The 24,977-nt window shown below is 30.6% G+C and overlaps 2 protein-coding genes across 2 annotated transcripts; both read right to left on the bottom strand.

The window, feature by feature from the left end:
* Nucleotides 1-10,653: 10,653 nt before the first annotated feature.
* Nucleotides 10,654-24,259, bottom strand: LOC108724948 (major royal jelly protein 1). The gene is made up of 7 exons (XM_018451660.1): nucleotides 24,070-24,259; nucleotides 23,666-23,832; nucleotides 22,655-22,870; nucleotides 22,356-22,527; nucleotides 21,480-21,715; nucleotides 21,140-21,359; nucleotides 10,654-10,673 (listed from the first exon to the last, which is right to left on the bottom strand). The coding sequence occupies exons 1-6, from the start codon at nucleotides 24,257-24,259 to the stop codon at nucleotides 21,141-21,143; spliced, it is 1,200 nt and encodes a 399-aa protein (XP_018307162.1). The 3' UTR covers nucleotides 10,654-10,673; nucleotide 21,140.
* On the bottom strand, nucleotides 11,185-14,180 carry LOC108724947 (major royal jelly protein 1). The gene is made up of 6 exons (XM_018451658.1): nucleotides 13,959-14,180; nucleotides 13,508-13,674; nucleotides 12,875-13,090; nucleotides 12,561-12,732; nucleotides 11,539-11,774; nucleotides 11,185-11,400 (listed from the first exon to the last, which is right to left on the bottom strand). The coding sequence occupies exons 1-6, from the start codon at nucleotides 14,146-14,148 to the stop codon at nucleotides 11,185-11,187; spliced, it is 1,197 nt and encodes a 398-aa protein (XP_018307160.1). The 5' UTR covers nucleotides 14,149-14,180.
* Nucleotides 24,260-24,977: the final 718 nt, after the last annotated feature.

Here is a 24,977-nt window from a genome sequence, read left to right as displayed (position 1 = left end):
CCCCCCCCCCCCCCCGATAAAAGCCACCCCGCTCTTCTCACCCTCGTCCAACAGTCGTGGTAGCAACGGCGGAGGCGGCAAAGGCCAATCGAATTAAATACATTCCCGCGGTGGATCCAATCTGATGACGATGCCCTTCGCGATTTTTGTCTCGCGGTTCGTCCGCCTCGACGCGCGCCGGCCGTTCCTTGCTTCCTCTTAAATCTTAGTGTAAATCTACTTTCCAGAGGTAAATTTACTTTGGAAAGCCGGTTAAAGCTGTTAAGCTGTCGTCACTGTTACACCTGAAGCCCGGTCGCCGAAATCCTTTGAGTTTCGTCGTTACTGCCGTAACTACGCTTTTTGATATCTTTACATTGAAATAGTCGAGTTCTCTTTTGATTTTACATATTCGCTGTTGAAACAGGAGACAGTACAAAGTATTCTATATATTGTCAGAATTTTTTCTCTTGATATTAAAAATATATTTTCATGCATCATATATATGTACTGTTAATTATATATGCGAAGATTGTAAAGGATTCTCAAAGAACTAATTATATGAAAAATTAAGATGAAATGAATTAGTTTTTACAGCTCAGTATTTTTGGTACATCGTAATTAAAAAACTATTTAGTAGGTCAATTTTTACAGCTAAACTGGATTACTTTTTGTACTTAAATTGAAATCGATATATGTTTAATATTTGGCAAAAGCGAGAAGAAAAATTTTAGAGCAGTTTAGTGCAGTAATAAAAAAACAAACTATTATTGAGTTTATGACATTCTTTTATTCACCACATTATAAGCTACATCATATAGGCGAAAACTAATTCATTTTACAGAAAGCTAATTTTCCATACAAAATTAGTCTGAAGAGTCTTTTCTTAGTCTTTTCTTAGCTTAACATGTCATTATCTTTATCTTTTTACTTATAGTTTTGAACGAGATTTTGAAATTTTTTTTCTAATGATAATTTATTTTTTATTGAGGAAGCGATGAATAATATGATAAGTGTAATTGGACAAGATTTATCTGTAATGTTTATACATTTACTTAACAAACGAAACTGATAGTTTTTCAATAATTTCGTTACATATATATATGCACCGTATTTAAGTAGCCGCGATTATCGAGAGCCAGGAATTTTTCAGCGTTCTGCGTTGTATTATTTAAAAAAGCGGAGTCCTCGGTAGCTGCGCGAAGCCATCCATTATCCGTAGTCCCGATAAATCCCGCCGAGGTGTTCGGGCCCCTTGTGTTTGGCGGATATATCAAGACTTCTTTCGTCTCGTCGCTCCGCGCCAGGTCGCGATCGCCGTCGTCCTTTTCTACTTGTTCCTCTTCGCGTTGCAGACTTTCGAATCAGCCAAGATTGTCAATGCAACTCAGGGATGAGTGCGCCGATAAATCGAGAGATTTTTCCTTCGGTCACACGATATTTTCAAATGTTGACGATTTCGAAAATCGTGTAATTAAATGAAATAAATAATGAAAAATCGAAAGAGAGATATGTAAATAAGCAGATAAATAGACACGTCATATTCTAGATAGACATCTCTAAAAATAATATAGAGCTCATTATATAAAAGAATTATAATTAATTGAATAATAATAATTAATGTTTTGACGTTGATTCACGGACGTTACCATTTTTTCCTTCATGTTTTGCTTTGAAAAGTGGAATATGAAGAAATAGCTAAATTCATACACTGAAAAAAAATGTGCAAATTTTAAATAAATATTTACTCCAATAGTACTAATGAAATATTTATTTATAGTAAATAAATATTTATTCAAAATAAGACAGTTATGTTTAAATTGAATAAATATATGTTTACATTTATAATATTTAAAATTTGCAAATTTTTTTTCTGTGTAATCTTTTATTTTTATTATAATTACTTCTTTCAAATTCCTTACCGGAGAGCAGTAACAGTTCGACTGTAATAGTTTGAATTTTAAAATCAAAAATTTTTGCAATGCCACTATTTTTCCGGGATGAAGACTCGGAGGGCACCTCGTCGCGGATTAATTTTCGCGAATATAGCGGTGAGGTTGATTTGATTTAAATCTGTCTGCGAGCGCGTACCTAAATTGGTTCCTGCGGGAGACAGCGTCGTTGCTTTATCCTTACGACTTCTGCTGGAACCGAGATACCACGTTTTTCTCCGGCATCGAGAGATCTTCACACCGATGCTGCGCTGGTGATGATGGCGACTGTCGAGGAGAACGGGTGGTTGTAACAGCGGTAAATCCTCGTTAGATGCGCGAGAAAAACAAAGGGCGCCGACCTACTCGGTGATATTCTTTCCCTCTCTCTACGTTTCTTACAGCGCGAAAGGGTTGTCTGACCTGCTTGCTTTCTGGTCTCCTTTCTCTCTCCGCCTTCTCGTAGTGAATTTCCGGTTGCCGTCACTAGCTTCTTTTCCTTTAATATATCTCATATATATCTTTGCTTATATCTCTTATAAACATTATATTATATATTGCTACATTATTAACGAAGAAGAATCAAAATTATGAAATTTACTTTCCTCGTGTCATATAGAAGAAATTAACTGCGTTTACATTTTTTGTTATTAATTTTCACTATTTATTATTAACTAATTTCATCTCTTTCATTTCTTATTTATTGGTATAATAATACTGATAAGTTGCTAAATGGCAAATTTTGTTTGCCACATAAAATTATTTTAAGCATTTTTATCTCTTAATAAAAGTTTAAATAGTTAATTAATCCAATTATAAAGAATTATTAAATTTAATATTTATTTGAGAAATTGAATCTATTTTAGAAATCTTAATTGAAAAACTATGGAAATTAATTAATTATTTATTACTTTTATTAATTTTTATATTTCCTGAGAGGAATAAAATTGTGATTCTCATCAATCAAGCAAACGATATTAAGTTGCCGCATCTTTTTGCGGTGATTTAATCTCATCTTCTTCACTTATTAAAATCATAATTATCGATTTATTAAAATCACGCAATTTCATTCCTTTCAAATTCCTTTCCGGAATATAAAAATTAAATAAAAAAGCATTGATTGTTAATTTGCATAAGTATTTATATCATTTTCGAAAAGTATCAAATATGTATTTTTATTGTGATTTACAAAAATTACAAGTACTCTTATGCAATTTAAGAAATTATTATTTCTGTCTTCTACTTTGTTTGTTTTACGTGATGTATTAATCATATTCCATCTTTTTTATTTTTATGTTATTGATATTACATCTTTAAATATTAAATACTATAAACGACGATCTTTCGAAATTACATTTCGAAAAATGATGTTAAAAAATGTAGGTAAAGTTTAACAATCCTCCAGGGCAATAACTTATCTTCTATTTCCTTTTTACTTGCACATTATTTCAGTGAGTTGAATTATTTTTTTATTTCAATTTTGAGATTAAAAATCTTTTCCTAACGATTATTAGTAGATTACAAATTTGAATTTTTAATAACCGTCACAGTAACAAATATCTTGTATTATTATTCTTATTAACTGCTTGATATTTGAACCTGTTATTTACTTTTATGATACATTAAAAAACTTTAAGAATTATTACATAAGAATATTGTATACGATTGTATAGATATAGATTTATACATTACAAATCTATTATATACCTTGAAATGGATGGATTGGGATATTATTCAAAATGTTTAATTCTGGAATATGTATAACCATCCGTTGATTTATTGTGCGTACAAGTACGCATACATATGAAGCTCATAAAATAGAGCTTATTATCAATGCATCATTGACCGATCCGATTATTTATTGGCATATTTTGGTGTATCATTATGCAACAGAATATTAATTACGAAGTGCACAAATTGCTTGAAATTTAGAGAAAATTTAAACTTACAGGTATTAAATGGAAAAAGATAGAAAATATTTTACCTCTCTTTACAGTATGTTTAGTAAAAATATGAATATACAAAACGTTAAATCTATGCAAAATAGAAATTATGTTTTAAAGATATAATTTTTTACATATTTTAATAAGCAAAATCATATAATTAAGTGTAGCTTACTTTCATTTATATTTATTAAAAATCGCGTGAATATAATTATATTAATTACTTTTATTATTGTGTGTGTGTGTGTGTGTGTGTGTGTGTTTTTTTTGTGTGTGTGTGTGTGTGTGTGTGTGTGTGTGTGTGTGTGTGTGTGTGTGTGTGTGTGTGTGTGTGTGTGTATGCGCCAATTTCATTCTAATATTTTCTAATCATTCATATAAATTAGTAACTTGATATTATATGATATGAGAAAAAGAGAAAAAGAGAAAAGTTGTTTTTATAGATTATATTAGAATATTCAGAATTAAAGTGTTATGTTCAAGTTATACATATATTTTAAAATATTTGATACTGGAGTAATTTTTTTTATTGTTCAGATATATAAATCATCTTTTGTTAGTCGACAATGTAATAAGTACATATATATAAATTTAATACTTTTACCCATAACTACAGCTATGAAAATTACATCTAAGTTTTAAAGCGTCTTGTTTAAAATATAAAATCAAAATAAACCTCCGTCTTAGATGATTGATATAGAGAAAGGTTTAGAGTTTTTTTTTACTTTTAATTTAAAACCTTATAGTATTGTACATTATATGAAAATCGAGTAGCAAGAGTCAATATCGTTTAAACTATTAAAATTAATAAAGAAATGGCAAATCGATATGCGTATGCGTGCACAGAAAAAAAGATTTTCTCTGCCGCAGTTAATCTTAGTTTGTTATAATATATTTGCGTAACTATAAATTTATAAACTACAGCGAAATGGTTTGCTGTTGCTGCTATAATATAAATATCACAGCTAAGACATTAGCTATAATACCTATATTTTAGCTGTCCATATTTTACACCTGCCAGTTACATGCAGTTTTTAGTTACGACAGCTACTTTCTTTTCCGTGTGTAATTACAGATTGAGCATGCAAACTCTGCGCGATGCGTTTCGACGAACCTTGATCGTTTTTAATTCAGATACCACTATGTTTTCAACATTTCATATTAGAGTTTTTCAATTAATTAATCTTCAACATACATTGTTAAAGTATCGTAGAACAGTTGCTGGACACTCAGTACACGATATTCTTGGCGCGGGCGAGTCTCTGGAAGAGCACTCCATAGGCTAAGTAAATCAGCAGCCTTTGGCCAAGAGAGGCCACCCTTTAACCCCCATACCAGCCCCACCGTCATCCCTTGCGTGATGATAGAAGTGGGGATGGCAGGGACAACAAAGGGTCGGCTAAGAGCTCTTCAGCAACCACTCGCGCACCTTCCCCATCCTAGGAAGCATCACGTACTCTTCGGCTCAACTAGTCTTGCTTGCTTGCTTGCTAGCTGCTTGCTTGCCTCATGACGTGATTGCCACCGAAATGTGTTTACCGTAAACCGTATCAAACTGTCGAGGGCCAGCCCGCTTCAGCGTTGTAGCTGTCTGTCTTTTTCAAGTACATCGATAAAAGTACATATCTCCATCAATTTCACGAGTCGCCATTTATGGCCATCGTACAATTTTCCATTTTTCCATTTTTGCAACTTCGATCCTAAAGTAGACACGTGTAAAATCATGTAAAACTTGAGATTTGTATTTTCTATTATCGATATGCTAAGTTATGATTCTGCAATCATGATGAGAGTAATACGGGTATAGCCTTAAAAACAGTAAATTCTCTTAGAAGAAAGTGCGTTAATTTATAATTTAACCTTTGGAGGACTGGAGGCCCCCCCTTTAGGGACTTTGAACCGTTTTAGTTAATTTTTAATTATTTTAACAATATCTAATGATATTTAGTTAAAAAAACAAAAAATAAGAGATGTCATTTCTTTCCGGACCGGAGGCTCCTTTAGGGACTCGACAGTGGCGTCACCTTTTTCGCCACTCAACCAGGTTTGGGAAATTTAACGCTGCGAGGGGTTTCTTACATTTCCTACGTATAAAACGTATAATACGTACAAAACGTATAAAACATCGTTAAAATTTTAAAACACATCTCACATAAATAATGAAATACAACACAGTGAGCACTGGTGAGCACTGCATAATTGGACCACTGGACCAATTAATATTCATCTTAAATTTGTGATTTTGATTTACATATCTTTTTATTAGTCCAACAGTTCTATACTAGGCTTATAGTGATATATGGGCTACGTTCCAAAATTGACTGCCTGTACTGAAAATCTATAGTGCATGTAACGTAAACTGTCGCATTTTCAGTAAATTTGAAATACAGCCATGGTATTCTTAGGTCTGCTCGCGTTGCTTTCACTTTTTCTACTTAACAACTTCACTTTCACTCTTTTCAACGCCCAAATATATATCTATTTCATTTTAAGTTCAAAAATTTGAGGATTTCAAGCAACGCGAACACTGCGAAGTGCCAACGGTGAAACACCATTTTACTACATGGCTGAAACCTACGATGTATTATACATAGTTTAACATCCATGTATGAAACCATATATAATACGTTGAATTTGATACGTGCCCAACTCTGCACTGAACCCCATGACATTAGGTCTGTTCTTTTTGGCTGAACTTTTGCATCTTTTTTCCTTTTCTCTCCAGAAGGAAAGAAGAGGAAGAAAGATGAACTGATGCAAAAGTTCAGCCAAAACGAAACAGGCCTATTGATAAAAAAGTTCTAGCCCTTAAAATAAAAAAGTCGATTAAAAACATGCCGGTCCTCAGAAGGTTAAATATGTTGAAAGCAAATTCTCTTGATTTTTTCCACAACTAATTCATATTTCGCTATTATAAACGCGCATAATTATCACTATTTTTAATGACAATGAAAGTATACGCATTTTACACTATGTTTGCGCATTACGAATACATATATATACAGGGTGTTAAAAAAATTCCATTCAGCATTTATATGGTAGATGGTACACACTGAATAAAAACCTTAGTGAACATACGTCGACAACTCAACCGTTTCTGAGATATAAATATTTTTGTATGTTAGCATCATGAATGACTTACTTGCTATATTTACAGAACAGTGTTTCACATGTCCTCCTTCCATTTCCATACATGCTTAGCATATGAAGTAGGGAAATTGAATGAGGACATATAGAACGCAGTTCATAAACACTGAGATAAACATCGCATGCGACACGTAAAAGCCAGTAAGTCATTTCATGATGCTAACATACAAAAATATTTATATCTCAGAAACGGTTGAGCTTTCGACCTATGTTTACTAAGGTTTTTTTACTCACAATGTCAGTATGGTGTGTATTATCATATAAATGTTGAATGGTTTTTTTGACACCCTGTATAGACTACATGTGTTTGTGTAGAAAATTGTTTAATCGTAATTATATGATTTTCTAGTGCGATCCGATTTTCTTATGCTCATTGATATTTTGTTTCTTTATCGAGACAAGTCAGTACAAAATTTCATCGTAGCAAATAATCCCTGTCACTAATCAATACGGATACTAACATCGACGATTAAAAGTTCGCATCACTTACCGGAATAATTTCAATGGCGATGGTTGAGCGACTTCGAATTTAAACACATCGGCCAGGACCCAACGGTCCGTTGACAAACACGACGGTTGCGATCTCGATAAATATCGGCGTCGCATTCCGATAAATATCATATTCGACTTCGATAAATACCAGGCATGGTTAATCGACGCTTGCCGGAATTAAAAGCTTATTGATTATTGAAATGTAATTCCCGCCTCGATGATACTCGTTCACCCATTATTCTTCATCTACGTAACTAACGATCAGTCGTCCTTGACTTGCATAGCACTAGGATAGCACGACGAATGTTTGCAAGCTTATCGTTCGAAGTGGCTGTTATCACGCGATCGAATTCAAATTAATCGGATAATAATTTGACACGTGCGTCGTCTACATCTCGATTTTGCGACGTAATATTGTTTTGTTTCCATTTTTATTGATAATAATTAGAATGATGTATAATATATTGCTTATAGTACTAATTAAGTACTACTTAAAATTTGTCAGTTTACTATATGATCAACTTTTTTTTAGAATTAATTTGTATTTATTTTGAATCAACCTTTTGCTAGAAAATTTGCGACGCATTAGATATGATAATAGATGTCTTACGCTGAGAAGAGTTTCGTGAATTATATTCTAGTTATATAAATAGAGAGAGAGAGGAGAGAGAGAGAGAGAGAGAGAGAGAGAGAGAGAGAGAGGAATAAAACCTAAATATCAGTTTCTTATTTGACGTTTTTGTCTCGAATATAATCATATATTTCCTGAACACGTATTTTTTATTTTCTATTTAATTGTAAAAAAATTTGCTCGCAAGTTATTAGTCGCGAAAATTCAAATATAGTACAGCAAATTTTTTACGAGTGTTCAACGCGGCCAATTAGATCTTGTCGATTCTTACTTTAGGAATATAACGTATATCTGAGCCATGATCAGAAGCTACCCAGAGCGCGCGCTATAATCGTCCTGAACAGGCCGGAAGCTATTTCCGCCCCAATTTACAATCCAGTAAATACCAGGGAACTAGCACCAAATACCACCGCACCCAGTCTCAGACAATAGCTGGTTGCTCCGTCTGTGATATATATGAGTCCCATTGTTATTGTTTCGTTGCGAAATATGTACTAAATGCGCGATGATTGACTACCGATTTCATGGAATGGAATATTTATTTGCCGACGTGGACATTTCAAGGCCACAACATCAAGAATCAAGTGATAAATCATTGCTAATAAAACTAACTTTTTCGAAGACAGATGCTCTTGGTTAAGTATACAGAATGATGATTGGCAGAAGAAAGGATTAACATGAATGAATCATATGTAGACATATCTATTCTGAAAGATAAGAATGGAGATGTCATCACTGAATCCTTTCCTACTGAGATGTTAGTTATTGCCACCATTTCGAAATTTAATCGACATGACCTCACAAAATTGACCGTGACAGTAAGCAACACGATGTCGTGCGACAAAGTACATATTAGGCACTGCTTACTTTTCGCGTTTCAATTGAAAAAAAATGATTCCGAGGCGAAGGAAATGATTTGTTTGGCATTAGGAGAGAATGCTATATCCTATAGTACGTGTAAAAAGTGGTCCCATAAGTTTCGAGATGAAAATTTTAATCTCGAAGATGACGAACGACCTAGACAATCAAAGAAGTTCGAAGATGATGATTTGGAGCAGTTATTGGCAGAAAACCCATGCTAGTTCGAATCTAAACTTGCTTCAGCATTAAAAGTAACTCAGCCAGCCATTTCTATTCGGTTGCGAAAGCTGAGAAAAATTCAAAAAGAAGGCCGTTGGATTCCACACGTTCTTTCTGTAGATAACAAAGCGAGACGCTATGATACGGCTCTGTCTTTGCTTTCTCGATTTAAAAAGGACTTTCTACACAAAATAGTGATGGGAGATGAAAAATGGGTATATTACGATAACCCAAAAAGACGAAAATCATGGGTGAACCTTCGATATCGATCACGAAATCCAATATTCGATTTTATCGAATGGGGATCCGCCAGCTCACTGAAAGATGGAAGAAATATGTCGATTTTAGTGGAGATTACTTTCCTGACTGAAGCATAATTTCATTCTATGTGAGTAAACCTTAATTTTCACTAAAAAAAGGTCAAGAATTAATTTATACACCTAATAGATATGTATATGCGGCTGCATGATAAAATTCTGTAGACAGATCGGCATTGAATTGTTCGTTACATGTTGGTTTTCGCGGAACGTGCACGAGTGCAGGAGCAGAAATTACTTTTTTCATGCATCAATTAAGTTTTATCGCGTGCACAAAATCTAAAAATTTTTTTTTCTTTATAATGAAGGTATAATGTATTATCATAATGTTTTAATGATTATCTGCGTTGATGGTTTGCACATTTCGGTTGATTTTTATCTAGGACATTTTAAAAAAGGAGGTCATTTCAAAAGAGTGACGTTTCAAAATAATAACAAAATTATGAAAAAATTACAGATTATTCTAAATCACATTTAAAAATAATATGATAAATTTGGTGACAGTTTACTATCTAGATCATAAGTTATTTTAATAAATAATAGTATTTTTTAAATATATATCTGTGCTCTAATAAAAATGTATGGAAATGTATTGTAAAATGAACGACAAAAACTCAACTTTTTAATATAAGTACATTGTGTATTCAAGATTATTTATGTAAAGTTGTATTGCGATGCATAAACTAATTGTTCAATAAATAAACAAAATATTAATTTGCTCTATATCTTTGTAACTACTCAGTGAATTACAATGAAACTTTGCATAAGTTTTGAATATTTAAAGAATTAACAAAAAAATTTTGTTATTACGTTTAAAATTTTAATTTTTAATAAAAATAATGACAAATAAAATGAACAGACGACAAAAATGTGTTATTAAATAAAAGTATAATCTTATTCACACAACTTTCATATGTATGTAGTTTATTTCAAGTATAAATATTAAATACATTTTTAAATTTAATTTCCTTTGCAGGGACTGTAGATACATCCTTAATTCTAATCGTATTATTGTTTTATTTATATATTGACAATCATATTACATATTGTGTTTAGGAAAATCTTAAGAAAGCTTATTTATTTTTAAATTAAAATTATTCAGTAGTTTACTTGTAATTTATTTAAAAGGTCCATAAATCCACAAATTTATTTCCTGTAAGATATTCACACATAACTTGAAATTATTCTTTCATTATGAAAGAAAATGTATTTCAAATATGGCCGTATATATATAATTAGGGATGCACGGGATCATAAAATTACCGGATATCCGGACAGAATGTAAAATCGGATATCCGGTATCCGATCGGATATCCGAGAAGGCAATTTCTTCGAGTCGGATATCCGACATTTTCCGACTGGATTCCGGGAAAATGTCTAAAAAAAATTTGTAGAGGAAAAATTGTAATTTTGCAACAATATATAAGATATTATAGCATTACGAATATGCATATTTATTTCTAGAACATTTGTGTAATAAAAAATCAACAATAATATAAAATTTCAACCGGATATATTCTCGAATACTATCCGACTGATATCCGATTATCCGGTCGGATAGTAAAAAAACTTCCGGATAATACCGAATATCGGATACTTTGTGGATATCCGGTGCATCCTTAGTCATAATATACAATAAAAATTAAAAATGTGGAGATACCTTATTAATTGCAAGAAGCAAAACACTTTGTATTATTTTCTATCTCTGCAATGGGCATTGAGAAAACACGGAAATTTACCTCGTTGGTATTAAATGTATTATTAAAAAAGAATAATTTATAGATGTGTATTTGATATCTATTTGATAAGGCCAATAATTCACCATGTCTAATCTTCATCCCGCTTACAAATTCCATTTTTGGATCATATGCAACGAGCTCCTTAGAAACAATATTATTTACGATAATAAAAATGTAATGCTGAGAGTAATGCTAATTATTGTTAACAATAATCGTAGAGTTATAAATAATTTATAAAATAATTTGGTAGTAAAGAATAATTATATTAGTATATCTTACCTTGTTTTTGGAATTAATTTCCTTAGTTGCGTCTGCGCACATAATAGACGTTTTTGTAATATCACTGAAAAATATTCCACATCTATCAGAAGTTATCGCAAGTGTTTGGCCTCCTAATGCGCTCGCCAATTGAGTTTCTTCATTAACTTGATTAATATCCTTTGGCGAACATTCTATTAAGTTCGACATTTTTGTCTTATACATTTTGTTTCCCGCGAAAGGAACATAGTATAAATCTAAAATTTACAATGAAAGTGTTAACAGTTACAAAAAATCAAGCAGAACCTGCTGACGAAATCAAATGGCAGAAACTCAGCAGAATCTGCGCTAAATCGAGTAGATAGCTGTTTTGTAACTATTTAAATGATGTCATTAGTATTAAAAGATCTTTAAAACCTCGGGAAAAATGTTTTATATATAATTACATAAAATTATTATATATAAAATTATATGTAATTTTATATAGTTGTATATAAATGAACATATTGTCTATATAATTGTATGTAATTATATATATTATATTTATGTAATTTATATATAATTTTATATGATTATATATAAAATATTTTTTCTCGGGAATGATGGCGTTTCTATCTCTCTTTTTATTTTTATTTTAATGATTCTAAACATAACAAGAAAAATAAATAATAAAAAAAAAAGTGATAAATAAACATATTAAATTTTTGTCAGATTTATAGCAGCAATTTAATATTGGCTGTCTACAGCAGAGAAAACTAATCAGTTAGCGCTTAGATTTGATTCTTTAATACGATTGGTTCCTACACTTAGATTTAGCGAAGAACTAAAAGCAAGAACCAATCATATTAAAGAATCTAAGCGCTAACTAAGCGCTAATTGATTAATTTTCTCTGGTGAACACAGTCATTGTCAGATATCATAAATTTTATGTGAAATTTAATGCCTTTTCCACATCAGAAACTTATAGTAGACTGTACTAAAAATCTTTCTTTAGATTTAGCTATCTGGAAATATTCTTTTCTGGTTAAAAAGAAAACAAATACCTTCTCCAATAATTGTTATGCCGTAGGTAGAATCCGAAAGAGGATATCGCTTGTTTGCTATCATGACATCAACATCAGTCTGTCTCATAAAATCAGATTCGAATCTGCATAACTTTGAAGTATATCCATTATATACTATTAAGCCAACACCTTCCACGTCTCCCATGAATACCTGATTATTGCGATTTTATTAATACAATATTATATTTGCATATTTATTTAAAATACCTGTTTCTCTCTCTCTCTCTCTCTCTCTCTCTCTATCGATTTCTTGTACTAAACAATTTTTCTTAAATTAAATAGGTAATACTAACAATCGCATTATCTTTCACATTTTGGCAATCCGCGTTAGAAACAGCAATTGTAGATATTAATCCATAGTTAGTTTTATTATGAGCAATGTTAAACGGAACAATAACACGTTTAACCAATTTATCAGTTGATAAATCGAAGATTAGTAGCTGCGGTAAGCATAGTTGGTTCTCCCCAATCCTTCCACCATCCACAACGAATAGATGATTGCATATAATCTGAGATGGTAAAAATATGCAAATTGTTTTGTATTCTATTCTTACAGGGGCGTTTTTAACATCGATGCAACTGGTACGACGCACCGACGGGCTCCAGGATCCGTGGGCCTCCGTAAGCCTCGGGATCCGCGGGCTCCTCTAGGTTCCGGTGCGTGGTAAACATATATGAATTTGCTACGATATTACAGATCTATGCTATATAGGAATTGCCTTGAATGCCTTGACTTAATGCCCAGGCTCCCTCTCTTTTTTTTTTTGCATCGAAGCTTTAGCAGCCTTAAAAACGCCACTGTATTCTTATTACATAAATTATTGGAAATTCAATATAAGTGTTAACAATATCCACCATACTGTTGGTCTTAAACGCAACAGTCGGATGTGTAAATCGTTACTTAGATAAAAGATATTAATACTAACTTCTACTTGATAAACACCGCCTGTAATTCCTTCACAATTATCTTTATACCAAGACCAATCTGGATATGGACGTAGAAGAGGTCCACCCTCTCCTTGTTTATCAGATACTGTCATCACACCAAGTGGTACGCCATTGTCTCTCGTCGCAGTAACGAATACTCTACCATCTATAAGAAGTTTGTTTGAAAATGCAACTTATGTTAGATATATTAGATATATTTATCGTGAATATATATATATATTCATATATTATATATTATAATTTTATTATATATATTACATATATGTATTACAATTTTATTACAATAGTAGTAATTTGTTGTATTAGTAATATCAAAATCATATGATCAAACTTAGAGCGTGATGACATTTGATACAACAGTGATAAAGAAATCTATAAAGAATATCCGTATAAAGAATTATTACAAAATAATGAATAATGCCAACTTACCATCCGCCCTATCTACATCGAATAAAAAACCTTCTTTAGGATCGTATTTGCCGAAGTATAGCGCTTCTTTTTTTTGTTGCGGATTGTCCCAGAGAATATCTATGTATGTCCATTCGTAATTAAGAAGCAATTTACCGAAACTCATAATTATCATCGACAGAAGTGATATAGCAAGCAAAAAATGTTTCATTTTTTCGTACTATATAGTCAGGTATATGCGCAATAATATATATAGCTAAACTGAGCTATAAAAAATACGTATTTCGTGGAAGCGGATACGTGAATGAGACTTATTTTGGCAAGTATTTATGATATATTCACATTATAATGCATATGAAAATTCAAAACTATTTCCTTATTTAGCTTATCTGATAAACAATTGCAACCTAATTGTAAGTTGAATGAACTCAGAATTGTTGATACTTACATTCATTGCATAAGAGATACACACATTATATCTAATGCATTTACATATGTATTCCTTCACTTATTCTAGTCATTGATAATATATCTAGAACATTTTGTGAATATATATGTATAATCAGTTGATATAATTATTACACATAATATATGTATAGAATATGATATATTTTATCAAATAGCATAATAAATTAGAGGATTTCACGGTTTAATTCGTTTCTATATATTTTTATTAACCATCAGAAGACACGTGTCTCGCGCTAAGACCACGCGCAGCAATATGTCAGCGCGAGACCGGCTGTGTATCTTTACTCAAACCGTCGAGATTTTCCAGATCGCGACTATGGGATTTCAATAAGGACTGAACCGATCAAATATTAAGTAGGCTCAATTGATAGCTTCTGCCTGAAATATATAATGAAAATGCCTTTATTTTTTCTCTGCGTGCCCTACGACTGGAGATATTTACGAAGTTTTGATGTTTGCAACTTTCGCGATTTTAAGAAATGTCGTCATCATCGTCGGATATTCCTTACGTATCCTTTTGATATTTTTTGCGCAAAGGGTGCTAGCGATACATGATCGGCGAGCGCTGCGATCTATATGGTAGTAAAGCTCTAGGTATATTAAAGTAGCGCAAAGGTCCTCCATTTTTGACTTATTAACCATATCATATATCAATAATACTAAGCGCTTATTGGACTATAGACAACTAGATCGAAAATGACTGTCGAAATAGTCAATAGGAAAGTTGTCGGTATTTCGGCTCAGATAAAAGGATTGCGCTACTTTGGTATATCTAGAATTTTATACAATAGTGTCTTGATCGATTCAAAACAACAGGATCGGTAAAGTTGGTCTAACAAGGGAACGGTCGGAACTGTTTCTCCAATTTTGATGAGCTTTGGATATGTTGAAGAGCATCATAAAATATTATATATATATATATATAGACCCATATTTTTTTATAGCTGCATATCTCGAGGTTTAGGAGGTGATACATCGCCTCGAAAATAATGGATCTTTTCGTTTTCAGCTCGAATATCTTGGAAACTATGCCACATATAAAAAAAATGTTTTATACAAAAGTTTTATAGTATTTTATACTCTGTATAACTGCGTGTTTACTTTTTAAAAGTCAAATTTTTTAACTTATCCTCCACCCTCACTCATTAGGTTGCAAAATTTAAAAAATTCTTCAGAACAAAAATTGAAGAGCATCGAATGCTTAATTCATTCATGTATAAAAGTGTTGCGGTTCCACGATTAAATTTTTCAGAAAACGAGATAATAATCGTGTTACAGACGCCACGTTATCATCTCGTTTTCTAAAAATGAGATTTGAATATTACATAAATAATTGAGCAATTATTAAGTAATAGGATTGGTATATGGATTTGTTAATGGCAATTACATTGCGTTACTAAATGTGTAAATTATGTTGGATTGATATAATGTGATTTAATACATCAACTAAATACGAGACTGCCAATTACGGTCAAAGTTAGATTAGAGTAATTCAAAGTTTAGAGTAATTCATCAATATGTAAGGTACCTGAGCCGAATAAGGTCTACCTAATTTATTTTATTTTTTTATTAAGGATGTATCTGAACTATTCCAAAAATAGTATCAAATTGATGAAACTTCGAGAAACTCTTCCTTTGTTATCTGTAATATACTAAAAACAATTTCAAGTAGATTCACTAAACCATTAGAGAGTAATTATTATTTTAATTATGATGATTATAAAAATTTAATACTAGTACTGGCCAATTAATAACTTATTTTAAGTATTAAAAATATTATTAATAGTATTTTTAATACTGTGAAAATAAGTGATTAATTGGCCAGTATTAGTATTAAAGGTCTATAAGAGACGTTTTCTTATGAGAAACGTAACTTTGTCGAATGTAATTAGTAATAAAAGTATTGAAGAGAAATAGTACAAATTTAAAAATTCAATTTTTTTTATACATATAGATCCTAAATTACTGAAACTTTTTGCAAAATTAGGTTAATTTTCACAACACGGTTTCAGAGAAATTATTATTCATAACAATTTTGCGGTATGTATGTATGTATGGCTCAATATGGTGTATTCTGCTATATTTTGCTGTAATAATATATTTATATTATTTAAATAATGCATATTTATCTTTTTTTAATCATATTGCAGTTACTTTTTCCGTTTTGCACTAGTAAATAATGTTTTATTATAGAAAGTTGAAAAATGACAAATAAAGTTAATAAAATATTGAAAAAGTGAAAAATAACTTTTTAAAAATAAATATATTGTATTATCTATCATTTATATAAGTTATCACTAGATTTACTACACGTTTGGCGCAGTTATGCAAATATTTCGAATTTGGGGGACTTTTGTCAACGACTGTATTTCAGATACATACTTAATTGAAACATTGTATCTTGGTATATTTTACAGCAGATTGTTATAAAAATGGCTCATACACAGAAATTTTTGTTGTGTTAAACCGTAAATTAAATTTTAATGTATTGCTACCGATTCCAATTCTTTATCCCTTTTTATCTATTTCCTATCTTTTGATCAAAAAGATGACACATCTTTTAAGCATATGTTGCAGGCGTAAAGCGAGTTTTAAAGTACATGTGAGCCTTATTTAGTGCTGAGCTTTATTCGGTTCAGGTATTTTATTTTAAATACTGCTCTCAGAATTACGCTCAAAAAATTTTGATCATTTTTAATTCAATGAGTGATCGTTAATCAATGTCGACTTAATTTTTAATTAATTCATTGATACAATAACTGGATTCATTTATATAACTACATATTCATTCTTGTAATGAATTCTAGTAATAGTTTTATAACCTACATCATTATGAGATTTATTGAATCAATTTTCATTAATTTAATGAATATTTTATTGTATTTATGTATACATAGTTTTGGTTCAGTGTATGATTGCGCGCCAATTACTTTCGGATTTATAACTCAATTAATTTGAGATGCTAATAATTCCCTGAAATTAAATTAAAATCTGTGAAGAATTTATTGCGAAAAATATTATCTAGGCTGGGAATCGAATTCGGATTTCACGTATACCATACTAGCGTCCTCAGAGACTAGCGTTCTCACAGATAAAAATATTTTTTGCAATAGGTTCTTTACAAATTTTGATTTAATTTGGGAAGGATTTTATTAGTATTTTAGATTGTTGCAAATTCGAACAATAATAATTGGCGTGTAATCAAAATTCTGAGATAAATGTATATAAAAATATTGATTATCCTAAATATTTAACTTTAGCAGTAATTGACGCTCTCGTATTTAGTTAATTTATTTATGTAAGCGGTTCTGTTTCAAATATTAATGTTTTGTAGGAGTGTTCAATAAGGCTGAGGATATTATTTTAAAAAATAAAAATAATGTATTGCAAAAATAACTCAGTCTGTTGTGACTGATGTGATAGAAATTTTTAATGTTTCTTCGAACGACAGTATTGAGACAAATCCGGAAATCGATCAACAACAAAGTCATCATAGTATATACACACATCCGGCAAATATTCATTGTTATTCTCCAATACAGCAACTTTATTATTTAATAACTATCCGATTATTGATGAAATATTCAAGTAATAATTTTATATGAAAGAGAAAGTGTAAGAGTTAACGCGACTGTTGGTTGCGTAAAAAGAAAAAATACTAGATCTTCATTACATTAAATGTGTCAATATATAATGATATTTTCGTAAGTTTTATTTCCTAAATTTACTTCTTAAATTTACATTAAATGCGTAAGGATTTAATATTGGAAATCTAATTTACGAATATTATGATACTTTTACATGTTTAATGTAACGTCAATTTGGGATTAAATTCTTTATTCTTTTCTTTTTCACACCGACATCCGCGTTGACTCTTAATGCCCATGCCGGTTCTACATTAGTCGCATCGCAGCGTCGCAAGCTTACGGTCCAATCAATGTCGAGCTAGGTCGATTCTGATTGGACCGCAATGCTTGCGACACGCTTGCGACGCTGCGATGCGACTAATGTAGAACCAGCTTTAGTGGTGTAGTATGATGAGCGCAAGTCTTGGCGGATCAACGTGCTCCAAATCCAAATGCTCCCCCAAGAGATTTTCACCACTAGATCTCAGGATCAATAGTTTCGTATGCATTTTGAAATATTTCTGCCAAAAAATTCGTTATATTAAATATATAAAATTTGTTTTATTTTAAAGTTCTCTAGCACCCTTTCCCTTACTACTTTATTCTTAATATTAAGTTTAAAATAAATTAAAACAAATTAAAAACTGGCAAAAAGTATTTTTATAATAAAATCATTATCGGTTGAGAAAGTCTTTAAAAATCTTACAAGTTCAAAGTTTGCTTTTCAAGACCGAAAAATCATTTCGGCGCCCATTTTAAAGGACTGATAATGATATTTAAAAAAAGTTAAATGATTATGTTTTAAACATAATCAGTTATCTTCTCCTCATTTTATAAATTTATTTAAGTATTCGTGGTACAAAAGTAGATATTTATAAGAGAAGTCACTCGATTTTGATAATCTTGTAGATTATTGTTTCAAAAATTGTGAAAGTTTCTGCGTATTAATGTGTAATAATATAGCAATCATAAAGTGCGCTTGGTGTACAAAATCTTTATACATACAAGAATTTTTTTTAATATTATTTCTGCAGAGTACATAGAATAAAAACTAAAAAAATAAACATGAGTAAGAAGTGGCATAACTGTAAACAAAAATTGGAAAAAATATAAAAATATAAAAAATGTAAAAATATAAAAAAATTATAAAAACAAAATATAGAAGCAAAAAGCGAGATAAGATTGTTTCTCTTTTAGCAGGTCGCCATATTGGGTCTGCAATTTTTGAATTCTACATTTTTTTACACTGGATTTGCTTTCAGGAAACACGGAAGTCTCTTATCATCTCTAAAATTCAGAAGTAGCTGTAATAGAGTGAGCTAAAATGTAAGAAATTAAGCTTGTGTACTTGTGCTTAGCACTATAAGGATAGTGTGCACTCTTAAACCTGCACCATTGCTAATATAAAAAAAAATATGTGTCTATTATTTTCGTCTGCTTTACAAAAATATACCAAGTTTCATTAAATTCTACGAGTCACGGAAAAGTTTTGCACTAAAAATTCATTTCTACGTAAAAATGGAAATAAGTACAACCTTCAATGGCCTTGATCTTGACAAATGTTATCCAGGTCATGATCTTGAACAACATTTAAGAGGTTTTAGCCGTCGGACATCTTGGGTAATGCTAATGCCGGCGGTGCTGTAACTTGCAAGCCTTATAACTCGAAAAATAGTTAATGAAAATGAACCTAATTACAGTGTTTTGAAAAACTGTCGAGATAAGCTACAAGAATATGTAATAAAAAATGGGCGGTTCCATTAAAAAAATTCAAAGTGACTTTGCCCTGATCTTGACAACGCCATCCAAGGTCAAACTGATAGTACCATCTTATGTTTCCCACCGAACCATACAACGTTTGTTTGAAATATTTTTCCGTATCTACCATAATTTCCGAGAAATCTTAATGCATTATTTAAAATGGGACACCCTGTATATAATATATATATAGTTAACACTATTCACGCGCTCGCATACACACACACACACATATACATACATATTATGTTTACACATAAATAAATATTCATTAAAATTTATTATATTTTTCTCAATGCGATATCTATTTATTTCTTTTACATACACGTCAATGTTCAAGAATACATTACATAAACGTAGCCATAGAAGAAAGGCCCCTATTATGAGATACCAAGTTTATTTTGTGTAAATGCTAGAAGTCTATGGACAGAATTTTAAAAAATAATAGGTCATTTTGAAGGGAATTTAATAAGTTTTAAAATAATATTATGTAAAATTTAATTCAAATTCTATTCTTTTTTAAATCAAAGAAATGTAAAAAGTGAGCAAATCGTCAAAATTGTACTTCTAATATGAGATGCTCAGAGAAATCGATAGTAAAACGCATACATCAGTATTGTAATTAAAAAAGTTTTATTTAATGTTTCTAAAATATAAACAAATACAGCCAGTGCGCGTGCAAAATGAGCATGCGATGCATGTACCTAGGACTCGTCTTCAGGTAGTTGGAACTAAGCATCGCAAAAACAGGCACTTAATGTTCATTTCGATTGTCCTTTTTATTATTGTACCATAAAATTTATACTTTAGCAACGATTTTCACTGCGACATAGAAGAATAGGTTATTTCATATTAGAAATATACTGGGTATCTTATATTACAATTTTCACGCCGGTTTTATGATCATCAAATCTAACTTCTTTAATTACGCAATTCAACATATCTCGTATTTTTCTATTAGTACGACCTTATTCTATCATTACATGAAGAATTTGTTGCCAAATATTTACTTATTAAATAATAAACAAGGTTTAAAGGCTCATCTCAGTGAAACGTGAAGACATCCAAATTCTAAAATCTTTTTTTACAATGACTACAGGCATGATCTAATACTGAATTTTCCACTAAATTGTTTTCAATCCAAGAGCAATAAATTCATGGTGGAACCAATAAATAGCGTTTATTAGTTTAGCAAAAACGCCACTATCTCATATTAGGTGCCTATCTTATAATAGGGGGCTTTCTTCTACATACATATCTTAAAATTGTTCTTTTATTATGAAAAAAAGTTTATTTGATATGTTGCCATATATGTCAAAATATGCAATAAAATATTAAATATAAAGATACCTTAGTAGGTGCAAGAAGAAAAGCATTTTGTATTCTTTTGTATCTCTGCAATAGGAATTGAGAGAACACGGAAGTTTACTTCGTTGCTATTAAATGTATTATTATTAAAGTATACATTATAGATATGTAAATGATATTTATTTGATAAGACCAATAATTCGCCGTTTCTAATCTTCATCCCGCTTACAAATTCCATTTTTGGATCATATGCAACGAGCGCCTTAGAAAAAGTAGTATTTATGATAATAAAAATATAATGCTGAGAGTTATTGTTAACAATAATCATAAATAATTTGTAAAATAATTTGGTACGAAGAATAATTATATTCGGATATCTTACCTTGTTTTTGGAATTAATTTCCTTAGTTGCGTCCGCGCACATAATAGACGTTTTTGTAATATCACTGAAAAATATTCCACATCTGTCAGATGTTATCGCAACTGTTTGGCCTCCTAATGCGCCCGCCAATTTAGTTTCTTTATTAGCTTCATTAATATCCTTTGGCGAACATTCTATTAAGTTCGACATTTTTGTCTTATACATTTTGTTTCCCGCGAAAGGAACATAGTATAAATCTAAAATTTACAATGAAAGTGTTAACAGTTACAAAAAATATCGATAATTGCTTGTTTAAATTCGTAAAACTTGTCTTAGTTCAAAAGATTCTGTAAGCAAAATGTTAGCAAAATATGCACATTAGCAGTAAGTTCGAACAGAAAATGTCAGCAGATTGAAATTACATCAATTGCTGTCGTATTCTGCTTCTGTTCTGTCGACAGAACCTGTTGACACAATTACAGCAAATTGGCAGTAGAAATCAAGCAGAACCTACTGACAAAATCTGATAGTAGATTAACATTTAATGGTAGAAATCGAACAGAATCTGCGCGAAATAGAGCAGTTCTGCTGTAGGTATTTAAATCGTGACGTTGTGTATTGAAAGATCTTTAAAAATTACATTTTCATCTTTTTTTTGTTTTCATTTTAAGCGAATTTGAATATAATAAAAAAAATAATAAATAAACATATTTTTTTATTAAACGAAGTTTTTGTTAGATTTCTAGTTGCAATTTGCTGATATGGAGATATTGTAGATTCCATGAGGAATTTATTGCTTCTTTGATGACATCAAAGAACTTATAGTAGACTCTGCTCAAAATTTATTTTTTCAGCTATCTGGAAATTTTCTCTTTTGGATAAAAAAAAAATACTTGCCTTCACCAATAATTGTTATACCGTAGATAGTGTCCCTATTAGGATATCGGTGATTTGCTAACACGATATCTTCATTAGTTGACTTCATGAAATCAGAATCGATTCTGCATAATTTTGAAGTATATCCGTTATATACTACTATGCCACCACCTTCCACATCTCCTATGAATACCTAAGAACCACGATTTTATTAATACAATATTATAGGTGCATATTTATTTAAAATATGAACTCTCTCTCTCTCTCTATCGATTTCTTGTACTAAACAATTTTTCTTAAATTAAAAAGGAAATACTAACAATCGCATTATCCTTCACATTTTGACAAATCGGGGCAAAAACAGCAATTGAAGCCAACAATCCGATGCCAATTTTATTATGAGCAATGTCAAATGGAATAGTAACACGTTTAACCAATTTATCAGTTGATAAATCAAAGATCAGTAGCTGTGGTAAGCATAATTGTTCGTCCCCAATTCTGCCCTCATCCACAACGAATAGATGATTGCATTTAATCTGAGATAGTAAAAAAACGCAAATGATTTAGGGTAAGGCCACTAGTGGATCACTTTTAAAAAAAAAATTTGTATTTTTATCTAGAACGATACCGAACAATTAATAAAATATTTAATAGTTATAACTGATCATAAAGATTACATTATAAATAATTTTATTTCATTTCGGTACCGTTTTATATGTTTTGATTTTAATTAAAAGAAGTAATGACAGTTATTCACATTTAGATCTCATGTACTAATTGCGGATCAGTTTACCAAATGCTTTATCCTTTTTAGATTTAATTTCAACTGAGCATATGATATTGATTTTTTTTATGAAATCTGATGTTATTTACTATCTCCTGTAAAAGGTAATCCTTATGGTATTATTATTATGGTATTGTAATGGCAATCCTTAATGGTACTTTGAATGAATTTTTAAAGATACGTACTTTAGTAACTTTAATTTATCTATCACGTTTTATTAGTTAACGACATCAATAAAATGTGTAGCGATGTTGCTAATAAATAAAATACAACTGACACTTGAAAAAGATAAAACAAATGCTAAAGAATCTTGTGATATTCATCATTTGATGGAAAATATTATAATTATTTAAATATAATATGTGATCCGGAATTAGTGCCTGATCGGCATTTAGTGCTGTTATCCTATATTTTATTGTTTTTACATAAATAAATTATTAGCAATATGTTAGTGTTATAATATTCAACATACTTTAGGTTATTAAACGCTACACAGTTGAATATATAATTTGTCACTTAGATGGAAGATATTGACTTGTATACTAACTTGTATTTGATAAATACCGCCTGTAATACCTTTACAATCATCTTTATACCAAGACCAATCTGGATATGGACGCAGAAGTAGCCCACCTTCTCCTTGTTTTTCAGTTACGGTCAGCACACTAACTGGTATGCCTTTGTCTCTCATCGCAGTAATAAATACTCTACCATCTATAAGAAGTTCGTTTGAAAACGCAACTTGTGTTAGATGTATTAGATATACATATTTATCGTGAATCTATATATTACAATTTTATTACAATAACAGTTATTTGTTCCATTAACAATATTAAAATCATATGATCAAACTGAGAACGTGATGACGTTTGATACAACAGTAATAAAGAAACTCATAAAGAATCTCCATATAAAGAATTATTACAAAACTTATGAATAATGTCAACTTACCATTCGCCCTATCTATGTCGTATAAATAAGCTAAATTAGGATCGTATTTGCCGAGGTTTATCGCTTCTTCTTTTTGTCGTGGATTGTCCCAGAGAATATCTAGGTATTTCCATTCGTATTTGAGAAGCACTTTGCCGAAACTCATAATTGTCATCGACAAAAGTGATATAGCAAGCAAAAAACGTTTCATTTTTTCGTATTATATAATCAGGTATATGCGCAATAATATATATAGCTAAACGGAGCTATATAAGAAATACGTGTTTCGTGGAAACGGATACATGAATGAGACTTATCTTGTCAAGTATTTATTATATATTTATTATATATTCGCATTAAAATGTATATGAAAATTCAAAAATATATCCTCATTTAGCTTGTCACTGATAAACAATTGCGTCCTAATTAGAAGTCGAACTTATTGTCAGAATTGTTGATACAGCATTTATTTATTTTTTTTCTTTTCGTAAGATATACATATATTATATTTAACGCATTTACATATGTATTGCTTTATATAGTGTAGTCATTGATAATATATCTAGAACATTTAGTGAATATATATTGTATATTCAGTTGATATAATTATTATAAACAGTATAATGTATAGGATATGTATACAATGTCTACAGAATTTGCATGTATATAAAATGTAACATATTATTTTATCAGCAATATGGAATCATTGTACATAAACTATTCTTAAATAATTTATCCTTAAATTAAAATTATTTAAACTATACTTATAATTTATATACTTATATAATTCATTAAAAATGTCCGTAAATCCACAGTTTATTTCCTGTAACATACACGCATATATATCTTTAAATTATTCTTTTATCATGAAAGAAAGTTTGTTTAGTATGTTCCCATATTTGTCAATAAATAATAAAAATTTAAAAACA

Source organism: Mycetomoellerius zeteki, unplaced genomic scaffold (assembly GCF_001594055.1).
Source record: "Mycetomoellerius zeteki isolate Tzet28-1 unplaced genomic scaffold, Tzet1.0 scaffold316, whole genome shotgun sequence".
Classification (NCBI taxonomy): Eukaryota; Metazoa; Arthropoda; class Insecta; order Hymenoptera; family Formicidae; genus Mycetomoellerius; species Mycetomoellerius zeteki.
The sequence above is the reverse complement of the archived record's forward strand: the minus strand, read 5'-3'. Positions and strand labels throughout refer to the sequence as shown.